At 35.7% G+C, this 17,648-nt stretch overlaps 1 protein-coding gene across 1 annotated transcript in view; it reads left to right on the top strand.

Annotated features, from left to right (window-relative positions):
• DIAPH2 (diaphanous related formin 2) overlaps window positions 1–17,648 on the top strand; it is an 890,580-nt gene that overhangs the window by 275,484 nt on the left and 597,448 nt on the right. Inside the window, exons 15-18 of the mRNA XM_060003112.1 lie at window positions 6,167–6,231; window positions 9,501–9,605; window positions 13,791–14,102; window positions 15,673–15,787. Of these exons, the coding sequence (XP_059859095.1) occupies window positions 6,167–6,231; window positions 9,501–9,605; window positions 13,791–14,102; window positions 15,673–15,787 (597 nt within the window). The remainder of the gene's footprint in view (window positions 1–6,166; window positions 6,232–9,500; window positions 9,606–13,790; window positions 14,103–15,672; window positions 15,788–17,648) is intronic.

The raw sequence follows: 17,648 nt of genomic DNA, 5'->3' as shown, positions 1-17,648 counted from the left end.
ATCAAATTGACAAAAATTAAAGACAAGGAAAAATTATTGAAAGCAACAAGGGAAAAATAACATACAAGGGAACTCCCATAAGGTTAACAGCTGCGTTCTCAGCAGAAACTCTACAAGCCAGAAAAGAATAGCATGACATATTGAAAGTGATGAAAGGGAAGGTCTACAACCAAGATTACTCTAAGCAGCAAGGATCTCATTCAGATTCGACAGAGAAATCAAAAGCTTTACAGATAAGCAAAAGCTAAGAGAATTCAGCACCACCAAACTATCTCTACAACAAATACTAAAGGAACTTCTCTAAGTGGGAAACACAAGAGAAGAAAAGGACCTACAAAAACAAGCCTGAAACAATTAAGAAAATGGTCATAGGAACATACATATCGATAATTACCTTAAACATGAATGGATTAAATGCTCCAACCAGGCTCAGGCTCACTGAATAGATACAAACACAAGACCCATATGTATGCTGTCTACAGGAGACCCACTGCAGACCTAGGGGCACATACAGACTGAAAGTGAGGGGATGGAAAAAGATATTCCATGCAAATGGAAATCAAAAGAAAGCTGGAGTAGCAATACACATATCAGATAAAATAGACTTTAAAGAATGTTACAATAAACAAGGAAGGACACTACATAATAATCAAGGGATCAATCCAAGAAGAAGATATAACAATTATAAATATATATGCACCCAACATAGGAGCATCTCAATGCATAAGGCAATTGCTAACAGCTATAAAAGAGGAAATCGACAGCTACACAAGAATTGTGGGGGACTTTAACACCTCACACCAATAGACAGATCATCCAAACAGAAAATTAATAAGGAAACACAAGTTTTAAATGACACAGTAGACCAGATAGATTTAATTAATATTTATAAGAAATTCCAACCAAAAACAGCAGGTTACACTGTCTTCTCAAGTGCGCATGGAACATTTTCCAGGATAGATCACATCTTGGGTCACAAATCATGCCTTAGTAAATTTAAGAAAATTGAAATCATATCAAGCATCTTTTCTGACCACAACGCTATGAGACTAGAAATCAGTCACAGGGAAAAAAACGTCAAAAACACAAACACATGGAGGATAAACATTATGTTACTAAATAACGAAGAGTTCACTGAAGAAATTAAATGGGAAATCAAACAATACCTAGAAACAAATGACAACTAAAATACGATGCTCCATAACCTATGGGATGCAGCAAAATCAGTTACATGAGGGAAGTTTATAGCAATGCAAGCCTACCATAAGAAACAAGTAAAATCTCAAGTAAACAATCTAACCTTACACCTAAAGGAACTATCGAAAGAAGAACAAAGAAAACCCAAAGTTAGCAGAAGGAAAGAAATCAGAAAGATCAGAGCAGAAATAAATGAAACAGAAACAAAGAAAACAATAGCAAAGATCAATAAAACTAAAAGCTGGTTCTTTGAGAAGATAAACAAAATTCATAAAGCATTAGCCAGACTTATCAAGAAAAAGAGAGAGAGGACTCAAATCAATAAAATTAAAAATGAAAAAGGGGAAGTTACAACAGACACCACAGAAATACAGAGCATCCTAAGAGATTACTACAAGCAACTGTATGCCAATAAAATGGACAGTCTGGAAGAAATGGACAAATTCTTAGAAAGGTATAACTTTCCAAGACTGAACCAGGAAGAAATAGAAAATATGAACAGACCAATCACAAGTAATGAAATTGAAACTGTGATTAAAAATCTTCCAACAAACAAAAGTCCAGGACCAGATGGCTTCACAGGTGAATTCTATCAAACATTTAGAGATGAGCTAACACCCATCCTTCTCAAACTCCTCCAAAAATTTGCAGAGGAAGGAACACTCCCAAACTCATTCTACAAGGCCACCATCACCCTGATACCAAAACCAGACAAAAACACTACAAATAAAGAAAATTACAGACCAATATCACTGATGAATATAGATGCTAAAATCCTCAACAAAATGCTAGCAAACAAAATCCAACAAGACTTTAAAGGATCATACAGCATGATCAAGTGGGATTTATCCCCGGGATGCAAGGATTCTTCAATATACGCAGATCAATCAATGTGATACACCATATTAACAAATTGAAGAATAAAAACCATATAATCATCTCAGTAGATGCAGAAAATGCTTTTCACAAAATTCAACACCGGTTTTTGATAAAAACTCTCCAGAGGGCTTCCCTGGTGGCGCAGTGGTTGCGAGTCTGCCTGCCAATGCAGGGGACACGGGTTCGTGCCCCAGTCCGGGAGGATCCCACATGCCGCGGAGTGGCTGGGCCCGTGAGCTGTGGCCGCTGAGCCTGCACGTCTGGAGCCTGTGTTCTGCAACGGGAGAGGCCACAACGGTGAGAGGCCCACGTACCGCCAAAAAAAAAAAAAAAGAAAAACTCTCCAGAAAGTGGGGGTAGAGGGAACCTACCTCAACATAATAAAGGCCATATATGACAAACCCACAGCTAATATCATTCTCAGTGGTGAAAAACTGAAAGCATTTCCTCTAAGATCAGGAACAAGACAAGGATGTCCACTCTTGCCACTATTATGCAACATAGTTTTGGAAGTCCTAGCCATGGTAATCAGAGAAAAAAAGAAATAAAAGGAAGACAAATTGGAAAAGAAGAAGTAAAGCTGTCACTGTTTGCAGATGACCTGATACTGTACATAGAGAATCCTAAAGATGCCGCCAGAAAACTACTAGAGCTAATCAATGAATTTGGTAAAGTTGCAGGATACAAAATTAATGCACAGAGATGTCTTGCATTCCTATACACTAATGATGAAAAATCTGAAAGAGAATTTAAGGATACACTCCCATTTCCCATTGCAACAAAAAGAATAAAATACCTAGGAATAAACCCACTTAGGGAGACAAAAGACCTGTATGCAGAAAACTATAAGGGACTGATGAAGGATATTAAAATGATATCAACAGATGGAGAGATATACCATGTTCTTGGATTAGAAGAATCAATATTGTGAAAATGACTGTACTACGCAAAGCAATGTACAGAGTCAGTGCAATCCCTATCAAATTACCAATGGCATTTTTTACAGAACTAGAAGAAAAAATCTTAAAATTTGTATGGAGACACAAAGGACCCCGAATAGCCAAAGCAGTGTTGAGGGAAAATAACGGAGCTGGAGGAATCAGACTCCCTGACTTCAGACTGACTATACTACAAAGCTACAGTAATCAAGAGATTATGGTACTGGCACAAAAACACTAATGTAGATCAATGGAACAGGATAGAAAGCCCAGAGAAAAACCCACGCACCTATGGTCTACTGATCTATGACAAAGGAGGCAAGGATATACAATGGAGAAAACACAGTCTCTTCAGTAAGTGGTGCTGGGAAAACTGGACAGCTACATGTAAAACAATGAAATTAGAACACTCCATAACGCCATACACAAAAATACACTTAAAATGGATTAAAGACCTAAATGTAAAGCCAGACACTATCAAACTCTTAGAGGAAAACATAGGCAGAACACTCTTTGAGATAAATCACAGCAAGATCTTTTTTGATCCACCTCCTAGAGTAATGGAAATAAAAACAAAAATAAACAAATGGGACCTAATGAAACTTAAAATCTTTTGCAAAGCAATAGAAACTACAGACAAGATGAAAAGTCAACCCTCAGAATGCGAGAAAATATTTGCAAACAAATCAGTGGACATCGGCGTAATCTCCAAGATATATATACAGTTCATGCAGCTCAATATTAAAAAAACAAACAGGCAATCAAAAAATGGGCAGAAGACTTAAATACTCATTTCTCCAAAGGAGGCGTACAGATGGCCAAGAACCACATGAAAAGCTGCTCAACATCACTAACTATTAGAGAAATGCAAATCAAAACTACAATGAGGTGTCACCTCACACTAGTTAGAATGGGCATCATCAGAAAATGTACAAACAACAAATGCTGGAGAGGGTGTGGAGAAAAGGGAACCCTCTTGCAGTGTTGGTGGGAATGTAAATTGATACAGCCACTATGGAGAACAGTATGGAGGTTCCTTAAAAAACTACAAATAGAATTACCATATGACCTGGCGATGCCACTACTGGGCATATACCCAGAGAAAACCATTATTCAAAAATACACATGCACTGCAATGTTCGCTGAAGCCCTATTTACAATAACCAGGTCATGGAAGCAACCTAAATGCCCATTGACAGACGAAAGGTTAAAGAAATGTGGTATATGTATATATACAATGAAATATTACTTGGCCATAAAAAGGAATGAAATTGGCTCATTTGTAGAGACGTGGATGGATCTAGAGACTGTCATACAGAGTGAAGTAAGTCAGAAGGAGAAAAACAAATATCGTATATTAACGCATATATGTGGAACCTAGAAAAATGGTACAGACAAACTGGTTTGCAGGGCAGAAGTTGAGACACAGATGTAGAGGACAAATGTATGGACACCAGCTGGGGAAAGTTTGCCGGGGGAGGTGTTGGTGTTCTGAATTGGGAGATTGGGATTGACATGTATACACTAATATGTATAAAATGGATAACTGATAAGCACCTGCTGTATAAGAAAATAAATAAAATTAAAATAAAAGATAATAAGCATCTCTGTCACCCCCTAAAATTTCTGCATTTGTAGTCCTCTTCCCATGCTTCCCCCTTCTCTCCATCGTGAGACAATCACTGATCTTCTCTTGGTATAGACTAGTTTTATTTTCTAAAATTTTATGTAGATGGAAACATACAGCATGTCCTTTCTTTGCTGGCTTTTTTCATTCAGCATAATTATTTTGAGGTTCATTTGTGTTGTGGTAGTGGCATGTATCATTTGTTTTCATAACTGAGTACTTTTACGGTATATCGATGTAGCACAACCTGTTTATACATTTACTTGTTGGTGGACATTTGGATTATTTCTTGGTTTTAGCTATTATAAATAAAGCTGCTATGAGCATTCACATACAATTCTGGTTATAAACATATGCTTTCATTTCTTTTAGGTAAATAAATAGGTATAGGATGGCTAGGTATAGGTATACAGAATAAACTGTGTATACAGTATTGAGAATATTTCCCCAAAGAGGTTCTTCACTTATTTATATTTTGGAGTGTTTGATTAGACAAAGATTAGACAAGATCACTCCAAACTGAGAAGTTTGATGTTTGTTTTCTTATTTACATAATACTATATTCTGCCCCTGTTCAGAAGTTGTTCAAGTGAAATCTTTCTTTAGGAAGCCTGAATTATTGAATGTTGTTGTATCTTCCCCTGTAGCCTTATTTTAAGGGCCATTTTGACCCTTAACAATCTTTTTTTTAATATGATATTTTAGGATGAGCTTGTTGATTTTTTTTTAAAAATTATTTTATTTTTAAAAATTTTTGGCTGCATCGGGTCTTTGTTGTGGCATGCGGGATCTTCGTTGAGGCATGTGGGATCTTTTGTTGTGGCACAAGCTCTTCGTTGTGGCGCGGGCTCTTCGCTGCATCACGTGGGCTTCTCTCGAGTTGTGGCGTGCAGGTTTTCTTTTCTCTCGTTGTGGTGTGCAGACTCCAAGGTGCGTTGGCTCTTTAGTTGTGGCGCACGGGTTCTAGAGCACGTAGGCTCTGTCGTTTGCAGCACGCGGGCTCTAGCTGAGGCACAGGAGCTCAGTAGTTGTGGTGCGCGGGCTTAGTTGCCCTGCAGCATGTGGGATCTTAGTTCCCTGACGAGGGATTGGACCCGAGTCCCCTGCTTTGTAAGGCGGATTCTTTACCACTGGACCACCAGGGAAGTCCCAGATCTTTAATAATCTTAAGCATAGCATAGATTCTTTGGCAGTTCTTCTCCCATAATAAACTACAAAAAAATTTTAAAGACTTTTATAATTGTTAAAGTTGGTAAATAATGGAATACCTTTAAAATGATGATGATTGAGTCAAATATATTCTTGGATGCTTGGTTTTGTGCCTCAACGATACCATCATTGAATTCAGTTAGTATACAAAGGAAACCTGGTAGTTTATGTTTTACATGCAGTATAGGTCAATTTCCCTCTAACAGCAATTGACATAAAAATGATAGTTTACATAGTAGAATTATAGGCTGGTAGCCGTCATTTGCCTAGTGATCCAATGCAATAATTTCTAATCATTTTTCATCAATCTTAATAGATTCTTGTGTGAACAAGGCAAAAGTTGAAGAAAGTGAACAAAAAGCAGCAGAATTTTCAAAGAAGGTAAGACTTATCAAATATTAGCCGTAATTATGAAATGTAAAATGTAATCACAATACATATTCTACCTTGTTTCCTTGTGCGAGGTCTTATAAATGTTGTTTTAGTTATATAGTTTTTTATGTTTCTGGATTCAGACACCACCACAGAATATTGATTTCTTTCCCAATAAGATAAGGTTGCTACTGTTCCCTGCTCATCACCTTTAATCCATTATGGAAGAAAAACACTAACCATATTCTACTAAAGTGATAAATGAAATAAAATTAGGTTGCTGGAAGCATATAGTTTGAAATGGTCAACCAAAACACATTCCCCCATTGCTTTCCTGCAGCTGTCACTTAACAGTAGTTAGCTCCTTGGAGAACTGTGGAGATGTTTAGCTAGTCTTATCTGTTATGTTCTTTAAATCAGTGCTATTGATAGAAACAGAATGATACAATATTTTCTTTCTCTTTGTCTCTCTCTGCTTAGACTTATCTTCTTTGAATTTTGTAATTACCATTTTTAAAGTGATGCTGCTACTCCATGTATGTAGTCTTGGTGGAATTTGAGGTTCCCCTTTCTCTGTGTAATGCTTTATGTAAATGCCACCTTTATGAATATCTGAATTTTGTTTAGATCTCAGATGGTCTTTTCCTTATTTCATGAAAGCATAGCTACAATTTTATGAGCTTCTACCGGAAGTTGCATTGTTTGGTTTTAGACCCTATAAAGCATTAGTATAGTATTTCTCTCCTCTTGGTGGAAGGAGAAGGATTGAAGCCCAAGTCTAAAAGCTCTACAGTTTTGAGTCTTTTGGCAGCAAGGTAAAGTGCTTACATATTGCTGTCTCTTCAAAGTTATGACTTACCTTGGAGATTAGATAATCACTTTTGCTATCACTCTAGAAATTATAGAGTATTACTGAAGTTACTTCAGGGCATCTGAAGAAATGTTTTTGCTCTTTCAGTTACTAGAATAGATTTTAAGAGCTTAAGCACAAAATGTTTGTGTGAAGCCGTCATTTTTATTGGTGAAAGAAACTGTACACTTCAATTAGTAGACCTTTATATTTCTAATGTTCTTGTTTTAAATAGCACATTTAAAATTCCCTTTGAAAATCTTAGGATCTCTTTTTCTCTGGCACTATGATTAGATACCACAAGACTGGAGCAAATCGTGATGATCTATCTGGTAAAAATTTCTGTAAGCATCTATTATTGGAAAAGGAGTCCTGAAATAATAAAAAAGAAGTTTCAGTGTTTGATGCTTTATTCTCCTCACCAACATTTAGAATGAAAACATATATGGTCTCCTAGTGGTTATCTGCGTACCTTCTCTTATTCTGGGTGATTCTAAGAGGCAGTATAAAGTAGTAAAAAAAAAAAAATGAAAAAAAAGAAAAATGAAGGGAGACAGCTAGAATGAGAAGCGGTAGTTGTAAGATCTGATCTCAGTGTTTCTGCTAATTAGCTGTGATTTTAGCCACTTACTCTCCTTGGATCTTAATTTTTTCATCCTTAAAAGGAGAGAATAAGGTTAGTGGACTTGTAAGAAGTCTTCCAGCTCACATATCTCAGGCTTCTCTGATTCCTACTCTATGGGTTTACAGATTAAGATCATTTTAAATTACAAGCAGAAGCCTTGTGTGCCTCTCCGCAAGTGTACTAATAAACCATTTGTAGAGCAAAATTGTAGTGTGCTTGTGTGGACAGCATGCTTGAGAAGCACACAGGAGAAGATAACACTGGCAAGGAGGCTGGGAGTATAGAATCAGATCAATTTTTTAAAAATATTTATTTATTTATTTGGTTGCTCTGGGTCTTAGTTGTGGTAGGTGGGCTCCTTAGTTGTGGCAGTTACTAGAATAGATTTTTGTTGCGGCAGGCAGGCTCGTTAATTGCGGCTCATGGGCTCCTTGGTTGTGGCATGTGACTCTTAGTTGCGACATGCATGTGGGATCTAGTTACCTGACCAGGGATCGAATCCAGGCCCCCTGCATTGGGAGCACAGGATCTTAACCACTGCGCCACCAGGGAAGTCGCAGAATCAGATCAATCTTAACATGGATACTAGTGAAGTCAAAAAAGCTCCATCTTCTCAGTGACCTAGGAAACAAGGTCATTTGCTGATACTGAAGGATTAGGGTAAGCTTGAAATGTAAATATTAGAAACGATTTGGACCATCCTCTGTGGGACATTTTCCCAGGACTCAAGTAGAGATGAATAAAAGAATTAATTAAGTAGTATTGCAGGTTTGACTCAAACACTGTTATCCACTTTGCTTACCCACTCTTTCTTCAGACTGGATCTGAATGGCATTTTATAATTTCCAAAGGTCAAGTCTACTATGAGGAGGAATATTTATTAACAGTAAACACACTTTTTCCTTGTTCCACAAACTCTAAAGGTAGTTTTTGGCAGTAAGATATATCACTTTTAAAAACATAAATAACATTGTTGGAATAATGTATAGACTTCTAAAATAACTTGAAGTGACAGTGACAATAAAGGGCAAATGTTCTATAGCTGGACATGAGCGGTATTCACCTGACTGAGGTAAGTGCTGGGCAGGATGCAGTAAATGGATAGTCACCATTCTGATGGTCTCTTTGGCTTAGCACACTGTAATTTAACCTCTCATTTTCCCTCTTAGGACATTTTATACAAGTGTTTTGGTTAACCAGCTGAATGAGAATGCCATTAGAGCATATATCATTCTACTGTCAGATTTTGTGGAGCATCACTTTTTGAATGCTAGACAATTAAGATTATAATAAAAATAGTCTGATTTGTATTAATGTATGTCCGTTTGAGCGTTCTAAAAGTACAGTCTCTTTTCAAGATTAAATATAATTTTAAAGAGTTGAACTGCTTGATTCCTAATTTTTAGGTTTCGTTTTCTAATTAAATAAACTTAAAAGTATGGGATGAAACATTAAAAAAAAACATGATTAATTCTAAAACCTAACTTTCAATAACAAAACACAAAAATGTCCATTATATATGAAGAGAGCCTTAGTCCACCCTTTTAAAATTTTGTTTAGTATGTTTTTTTAGAAGTGAAAATGGTTTTTTTACCTTGGGCTGGGGACATAGTTCTTCTTTACTACCACCCCATCCCCACGGAGGTGCTCAATTGCCATAAAATAATCAAGAGCTCTGATTTTCTGAGTGGCCTGGGAAATTTAAGGAGCAAAATACACTCCACTTATTTAATGCATATTGTTGTTTAAAGCTTTCTCAAAACTGTATTATTAAGTGTACATTTATGGTGGTGATCATTGCAGTTCGATGAAGAATTCACAGCTCGACAGGAAGCTCAAGCTGAGCTTCAAAAAAGAGAAGAAAAAATCAAAGAGCTTGAAACAGAAATCCAGCAACTTCGAACCCAGGTAATAAAACAAGATACAGACTTTGTGTCATGTCACATTGAGTTCGAAGGTAGAAAACTATCTTGTTAGGTGAAGGAAAAAATGTGACCAGAAGCAGACTTTCTGGTAGTTTCCCATTTTACTTGAAATAACTACAGATTTGATTTTCCAGGACAATAAATCATTTTAATGTTTGGATAAAAATATGGCATTCATTGCATAAAGTGCCCTGAATATTTTTAATGGAATGTATTACACAAGCAAAACTCTTTCTTGAGATGAAATTTTCATAATGATTTGAAAAATTAGATGCATAGTATTTTCTTTCAAAAGAAATGTGGAAATGTTCATTAAAGCTTTTTGAGATCTCTTTATATCTCGACTACCATAATTTCAAAATCTGTAAACTTTATATTTCCACCTACATTCCCTATGATGAAAACCCCCCATATACACTTAAAATCTTAATTATGGTGTCTGAATTTTAGAGCTGATTACATACTCTCAACACAACATATTTTTTAAATGAATATAAAGAAACATAAGATTAGTTCTTAGCCTCATAGATGCCCAGTAGGGTGTTTGTTGATTGACTAGGTCTGTTTCTGTCAATCTACTGAAAAGTGACTTCAGAAGTCAACAGTGAACTCCACATTACCCAATGCAGCGGCCTTTTACTACCCTTAGCCTCTTTCACTTATCTGTAATATCTGATAATTTCTTTTCACTCAATCTCTCTTTTTTGTGTCATCTGACTTCGTTTTCTACATATCTCAGAACTCAGTTTCTCTTTGTTTTCATCCTCCAAATGATGACATTCCCCAGTGTTCTGTCCTCTGCCCTTTTTTCTCTGTATGTCCTTGCACTAATATCCCATCCAATATCATAAATTCAAATATCACCTTTTAGTAGGTGTCAAGTCCCCTGGGTTTGTCGTCTATTTCCAGCTCTTGATTAGATCTCCACATGGGCAAGTCCTGCTGCATGTTGAAATCAAACCTATTATTTGTGGTCACTTCTCTGTCCTCAAACCAGCTTGGTCTCCATTCTTATTTGTTTAAATTTTACCACCAATTTTTTTTTTTTATTGTGAAGCTGGAGTTGTCCTGGCCTTTTCCCCGCCCTGCCTCATGACAGATTATTAAGTTGGTCACTGTATTATGTCAGTTCTTTCTCTTTTTCTCACTTTGCATCAAAACCCTGAACCCCCCAGGGCCACTCTCTCATTCCATCCTGCCTGGAATATTACAATAGTTTCCGAACTTTCTGCCATGCCTATAGTCTCTTCCTCTTCAGATTCATGCTTTATGTCAGTTGCAAATTAATCTTCTTAAAACACTGCCCTGATTATTGTCACTCCAGGCTTTAATATGTTCAATGGTTGCCTGTTGCATTCAGGATTGAAGAAAAAATCTCCCTACCGGGAATTTGAAGGCCTTCTATCTGGGGCTCCCTTATCTCCCCTTTGCAGCCTCGTCTCTGCTCCCCTAACTCCAGCCTCTGTTGCAGCTAAGTCACCTTTCCTCCTCCCTTCGCATGTAGAATTTACTGTCTCCACACTTTTCCTTCGGTCAGCATTTCCCAGACATTAGTTACAGAGGTGCTAATAGGTTTTTCATGAGGAAAGCATTCCATAGTCCAATAAATTTGGTATGCTTGAAATTCTCCTCTTGGAGATTCATCATTTTCATTAGCATACTAAAGGGTCTGAGATGGCCTACATTAAAGAAACCTGTCGAACTCTTTTTCCTATAGCTTTCTCAAACTCATTTAGCCACAGAACCCTTTATTTCAGACCATCTATTAACATCTCCTGCAGAAGAGTTTGTTCATGGAACTTAGTTGAGAAATGCTGACTTAGGTTATTCTCTCTCAGAAACGCCCTCCCTTGCTCCTCTGTGCCAATGAAACATCTCCTTTAAGGATCAGCTCAGTATAACATCCTTTGGAAAGCGTCACCCAAAACTCTGGGAATTTCTTTGAACTTTTATATCACTTTTGTAGACCACTCCTATCATATTTGGTTGTGTGCCTGCTTTATCCCTTCCCCTGCAGCATAAACACTTTGAGGACAATGTCTTTACTTCCTGTGCTTACTCTTATTAAAGTTCCTACTGCACCTAGCACAGGGCCTTACCATTTAATTGTGTAGTTGCTTATTTATTATCAATGGATCTGGAAAAGTGCAGAGTCACACAGTACTTTCTAGTGCACCCCAAATTGTGTCAAATAGTAAATGATCCATTTGCTGTATTCAATTCTCAATACTCTATTGTGGTCTCATTTAATTGTTCCATTCCTAATTGTTCATAGAAGGGAAGAAAAGGGCTGATATGATTTGATTTTAAGGCTGGTGGCATTTGAGACTTTTATTCAATTTGTAAAATATCTATTTAACTTGAGTAAAAAGTCCTATTTTAAAGTAATAGCATTTTTGTGGTTACACAAGTTTTATATCATAAACATGATCTCATAGTGGCAAAATTTTATGTTTACAAACAAGTATTACTTTCATTTTGCTGTCAATTAATACAAAATACGGGATACACATTTTACCTTTCAAATTATTAAACAAATCCATTTATATACAAAATTTATAGGGTAAATTACTAATTGACTGAACTTTTCAGAAAAATTATTTTAATTTTCCTCAGAATTTCTTTGCTATCTCAATCAAGATTGGAAAAATCAGACTGTTTTCTATAGTTTTGCTGCATTAAAAATAAAATAGAAAGAATTTGCATATTTTAATCCTATCCTTCTTCCTAATCTCAGGAGGGGATTGCATTCCAGGAGAGGATTGTCATTTAAGTGTATAAACACTTTAGTTGTATATATGTATATACACACATAAACATTCATATGTGTGAATAAAATATTTGTGGACAGTGTGCACTGAATATTAGGAGAAACATTTCTGTGATGCTGTTTACCTGTGATTGTTAATCTTTAACATTCTTATAAATGGGTCAGTCCTTTAAGTTGATTGTTTCAAAAATAAGCTTCCACTTATTTATTATGTAACGATAATTCTAAGTTTGTTTAGTTCAATTAAGTAGTCTGTGGAGGAAATTCTTATTAGTAAAGATTAGAAGAGTTTCTCCCCAAATAAAAATAACACTATACCAAGACATGTTAATAGTTTTAAACTTTTCATTCAGTTAGTCTAATGTTGTATCTCAATTACAGAAGATGCATGTTCATTTGTAGGACATTCCTTAGGAGTGTTTATAATTAACAAACTCACTTTTATATTCATTTTCATTTTGGAAAGTAAACCGTTGTCATCAGTAATGGTTTAAAGTAACAGGTCCAGATTAATAATCAAAAAGTGGACAATATGGAATGTAGTGATCTCCGTCAGCTGTCATCCATCATTATTAGAGAATGAGCTTGAAGTTCTTTTCTGATGGGAGAAATAAGTTATAATCTGCTCATACTGCAAGCTGTAATTAACTCCACTCAAGGCAACTGACACCCATTCGTTAGGAGCTAGTCTGTTGTAGTGGAAAGAGGACTGCCTTAGATATGAGAAGAACCACATGTAAATCTTAATCATATTTCAGACTGTGCGACCTTTGGTTAGTCATTGAACCTCTTTGCAGTTACAGCTTCCTCATCTATAAGTGGTGAGATAAAAATACCCAACCTACATTATAGGGTTATAATAAGGATGAAAAGAAATAATAGATGTAAAAACATTGATAAACCTGTATTATTATGCAATGGATGTTACTTAGCATTAATTCTTGGTATTAGAAGATAGCTAAGTTACTGGTGCTATGAGACAGCCTCTTTGTGTAAAGCTAATCGGCCCCAAGGAAGTTAAATCAGTTATTTTGTACTAATCATCCCGTATTCATACCAACTAGTCTTAACAGGCCCAAGCCATATACAGTACTTCTTCTTTGCATATACTTATAATGAAAGGTAAGTTTTCATTATTTTGGAGGAGTGTTTCACAAAATCTTTGAGCATGCCAACTTTCCTAGCCTTAGTATATGAGCAGAGTTACTCCTTATCCAGGGTTTAGAATGCTTATCAAAAATCTATGCAAGTCTTTTTCATGTATTCTTAAGCCCTTAGATGTTGCTAAATTAAATAAATCTTAAACAACCCAACCACAAATGTCTACTGATAAGTTTTCTTTGCTACTATACTTTACTGTAAGCATTTAAATAAGCATTGGGTTATTTTATATTTCAGGGACATGGACTCTCAGGTTCATCAGGAATTCCAGGCCCTCCTCTACCTCCTCCATTGCCAGGTGCTGGGCCACCCCCGCCCCCACCTCCACCAGCGCCACCTCTACCCAGAGGAGGTCCCCCTCCTCCTCCACCTCCTTTACCTGGGGTACATGGAATAACATCACCACTGCCTTTGTTTGGGGGACCTCCTCCACCACCTCCCCTTGGAGGAGTTCCTCCTCCTCCGGGAGCACTTGATCTGCCATATGGAATGAAGCACAAAAAAATATATAAACCTGAGGTGTCCATGAAGAGGATCAACTGGTCAAAGGTAATACTATGACTATAGCTTTATGGCTTTGTCTAGTCATAGTTGCTCATTAATGTGTGAATGACGGTATTGCTACTTATAAGGATGATATAATAATTGAGAACATGACCACTGATTCTTTTGCTTTTGCTTGTGAGTTCACCGTCTTATGTTCATCTTTCATAGCTGGAGAATTGGAAACTCCACAGACAACTTGAAATTAACATAGAAGACAAAAGGAAAATCAAAGTGAAAGTGGTTTTAGAGAATAGTATATGAAAAATAATTTTGATTCTTTTACCAATGTTAACTTTAATTGCTATAACATTCTTAAATATAATCTTTGTGTTAATGGGCCTTTTTATCTTAGTTATTTTTTTCTTAGAAAATTATTAGTTTTTTTTTTAGTTTTAAACTTTCAGATAGTGTGGAATCGCTGACAGTATTCAGTAGAGACATAAACTTTTTTTATATGATGTGTGAAAGATTTTTCTTTGTTATTTTGCTTTATTGTTATCAAATAACATGTCTTATAAAAAGCTTATTATCAAGATTGACACAGTCCGCATTCACTGGGAACTAATCTAATGAAAATACAATTACCCAGGCCACCATTTGGGGAAATGTCTATTCCAAGAACATAGTTACAGTGATATCTGATAGTATCTACATATTAAATTGGTTTGACCAGAATAATGGTTAAATCATTTTTTAAATTAAGCATATACTTATGCTTTGCTCATAAGAGTAAATGAGGTATAAATGTTTTTGGAATGTAGTTATTTTTTGTTAGGCACAATCGACCAAACTATAGGACCTAGAAGCTGCTGGCCCAGTTATCTGTGTGTGTAAATGTAATGATATGTTAATTTAGCAATTAAGCATATAGTGTAATGGCACTTACATATCACAAAGCATCATGATATGTACTGGAAAATGCACAGTTCTAATATTGGGTTTCAGTGTAGTGGCTGAGAGCACAATTCTGTGGAGCTACACTGCCTGGGTGTGAAAGCCATCTTCGCCATTTACTAGCTTGGGCAGCCACTCAGACTTCCTGGGGCTCGGTTTCCTCATCTTTAACATGGAGATGATAACAGGTCCTACTTCAAAGGATTATTGTGAGGATTAGATGAGATGAGTTAATGTGTGAAATCACTTAAAAGAGTACCTGACACATTTTAGGAGGTATGTAAGTGTCAGCTATTATGGTTATTTTCTGTAACCATGGGGAATTTACTTTTCTGAATCTCAGTTTCCCCATTGTTAAAAATCCAGGAGCAAGAAGAAGGTATGTAAGTTGGGGGGAGGGATTTACTAAATTATTTTTAAGATTCCTTCCAGTAGAAGATTTTTTAAAATGTAATTTGCTACATAGCCTGCTGTTGTGTATTTTTCTGTAAACTAGTAGAAGTCTGTGACTTTCCCAATGAATGTTTACTTAAGAAGTGTTGTTTTGATAGATCCTAAAATTGATTTAGTAGGTAGATGAATGAAGGTAATATCATTCAACCCTGGTGAAAGTGAATTCTTTGAAAAATTAAATATGAAGTAATAATTTAGAAACTTATCTTTGTTATTTTTGTTTCAGATTGAACCCAAAGAATTGTCTGAGAACTGTTTCTGGTTGAAAGTTAAGGAGGAGAAGTTTGAAAATCCAGATCTCTTTGCAAAATTGGCACTGAATTTCGCTACCCAGATAAAAGGTATATTTTATTTTTTAATATAGAGTTCTTGTTCTGATATATTGAATTCAGTACTTTGCTAAAAAAATCTAGTAATATGTACATGTATAATTTTTTGGGCAGAGTCAAACATAATTAGATTGACATATTAACTGTATTTTACCTAGCAGCAAAAGAAGGATAGCTTTTTTCCTATTAAATTTATTTTGCATAAATGTTATTATTCACCTGAAAATATGGGGTTTATTTTTATTGTTTAATATGTAACTTATACTCCTCTATTGTAAAGTTGTCATTTTTACTGAGAAGCAGAGGGGATGAATCTGTTGATTCACCATGTAAGAGAAAATAATGTAATTTGAGTAAATTTGGTGCCATCGTGCTTATGTAGTCTTACATTTGTAGTAATCCATTTGGTTTTTTTTGGAAGTTTGATAGTTTTTTTCTATAAGCAGATTGTCTGGAATAATATCAAAATCTGGTACCTAATAAGTATATTTTACAGATTTGATAACTGAGTGCCTTCTTTATGATTAGATCCTTAACCACTTATGAATTTCACACATAATTTTGGTACTATATAGGTAACTTCTCAATCTCATAATTAATCATTGTGGTTTGTGAATTTTTGGTATTTCATTTTAACATTACTATTTTACTAATTATCACAGAATTGATAGCTTACTTAAGCATAGGAGTTTTTTCAGCCTGAGTGAGTCTTTACAACTAAGAAATTGATATACTCCACACACCCATGCCCTTGGAATTAGCTCCTTTACCATTCATTTGTCTGATTTGTCACAACATGCCTTAGAATGTGAGAATGTGAATTTTGGAAGCTTCAGAGAGAGAGAGAGAGGGAGAGAGAGAGAGAGGTGAAAATTATTCCTTTTCAGCCCTTCTAGCTTATCTTGCGCACTGGAGGTACTTGTACTATATTTGTTGTTCCTTGTAGATTGACGCTCACACACATACAGAAATCTGGGGTGATTAGAGTATTCTGAAGAGTTTTGACATTTAAGAAAATTCCTGCCATTAAAGTCTTTTGCTTCCCTTATTTGCTCTACTAGACTTCACATTTAAAGGATTCTTCAAGGACTCCAGACATTACTATATATTATAACCACTTTTTTTAAATTGAAAAAGTAAAACCTGCTTACACATCAAGGTATTAATAATAGTAATAAAAAGATGCGTGGTAAGCATATCCCTTCAATCGCAGACTTACAGCTTCTTCCCTAGAGAAACCACTCTTACTGATTTCCCACATTGCCTCCTAGAAATAGTCTATGCCTCTAGAAGCATATGTGTATATATCATTTTTTGTTTTTTACTTCTTTCTGTTTTCACTTTATATACTTGGATATTATTCCATAGTAGTTTATGTTTATCTGCTTTGTTCTTTTTACACATTGAACGGAATTCTGTGGTATGAGCCTATCTGAATTTATTTAACCTGTCCCCTATTGATGGATATTTAGATTATTTCCAGTCTTTTGCTATTTCAAGCAATGCTGCAGCAAACGTGTACCTACATATACGTTTGTGCATATAGGATCTATATGTAGGATAAATTTTAGAAGTGAAATTCCTGGATAAAATGCTGTCTGCATTTATAATTTTGATAGATATTACCAAATTTCCTTCCAAAGAGTTTGTGTCCATTTATAGTGTTACATCTAAAATACATGTGAACATCTGTTTCCCGACAAACTTTGCCTATCTCAGAGGTGAAATGGTAAATCATCCATGTTATAATTTTTACTCCTTAAATTAGGAGTGAAGTTGAGTAGCTTTCCTTCTATTCAAAGGCAATTTTAACCTCTTTTTCTGTGAACAACTTCCTCCAGTTATTTGCACATTTCGTGTTGAGCATTTGTTC

This window comes from Delphinus delphis, chromosome X (genome assembly GCF_949987515.2).
Source record: "Delphinus delphis chromosome X, mDelDel1.2, whole genome shotgun sequence".
In the NCBI taxonomy this organism is placed as follows: Eukaryota; Metazoa; Chordata; class Mammalia; order Artiodactyla; family Delphinidae; genus Delphinus; species Delphinus delphis.
This window is presented reverse-complemented; position numbering and strand designations above follow the sequence as displayed.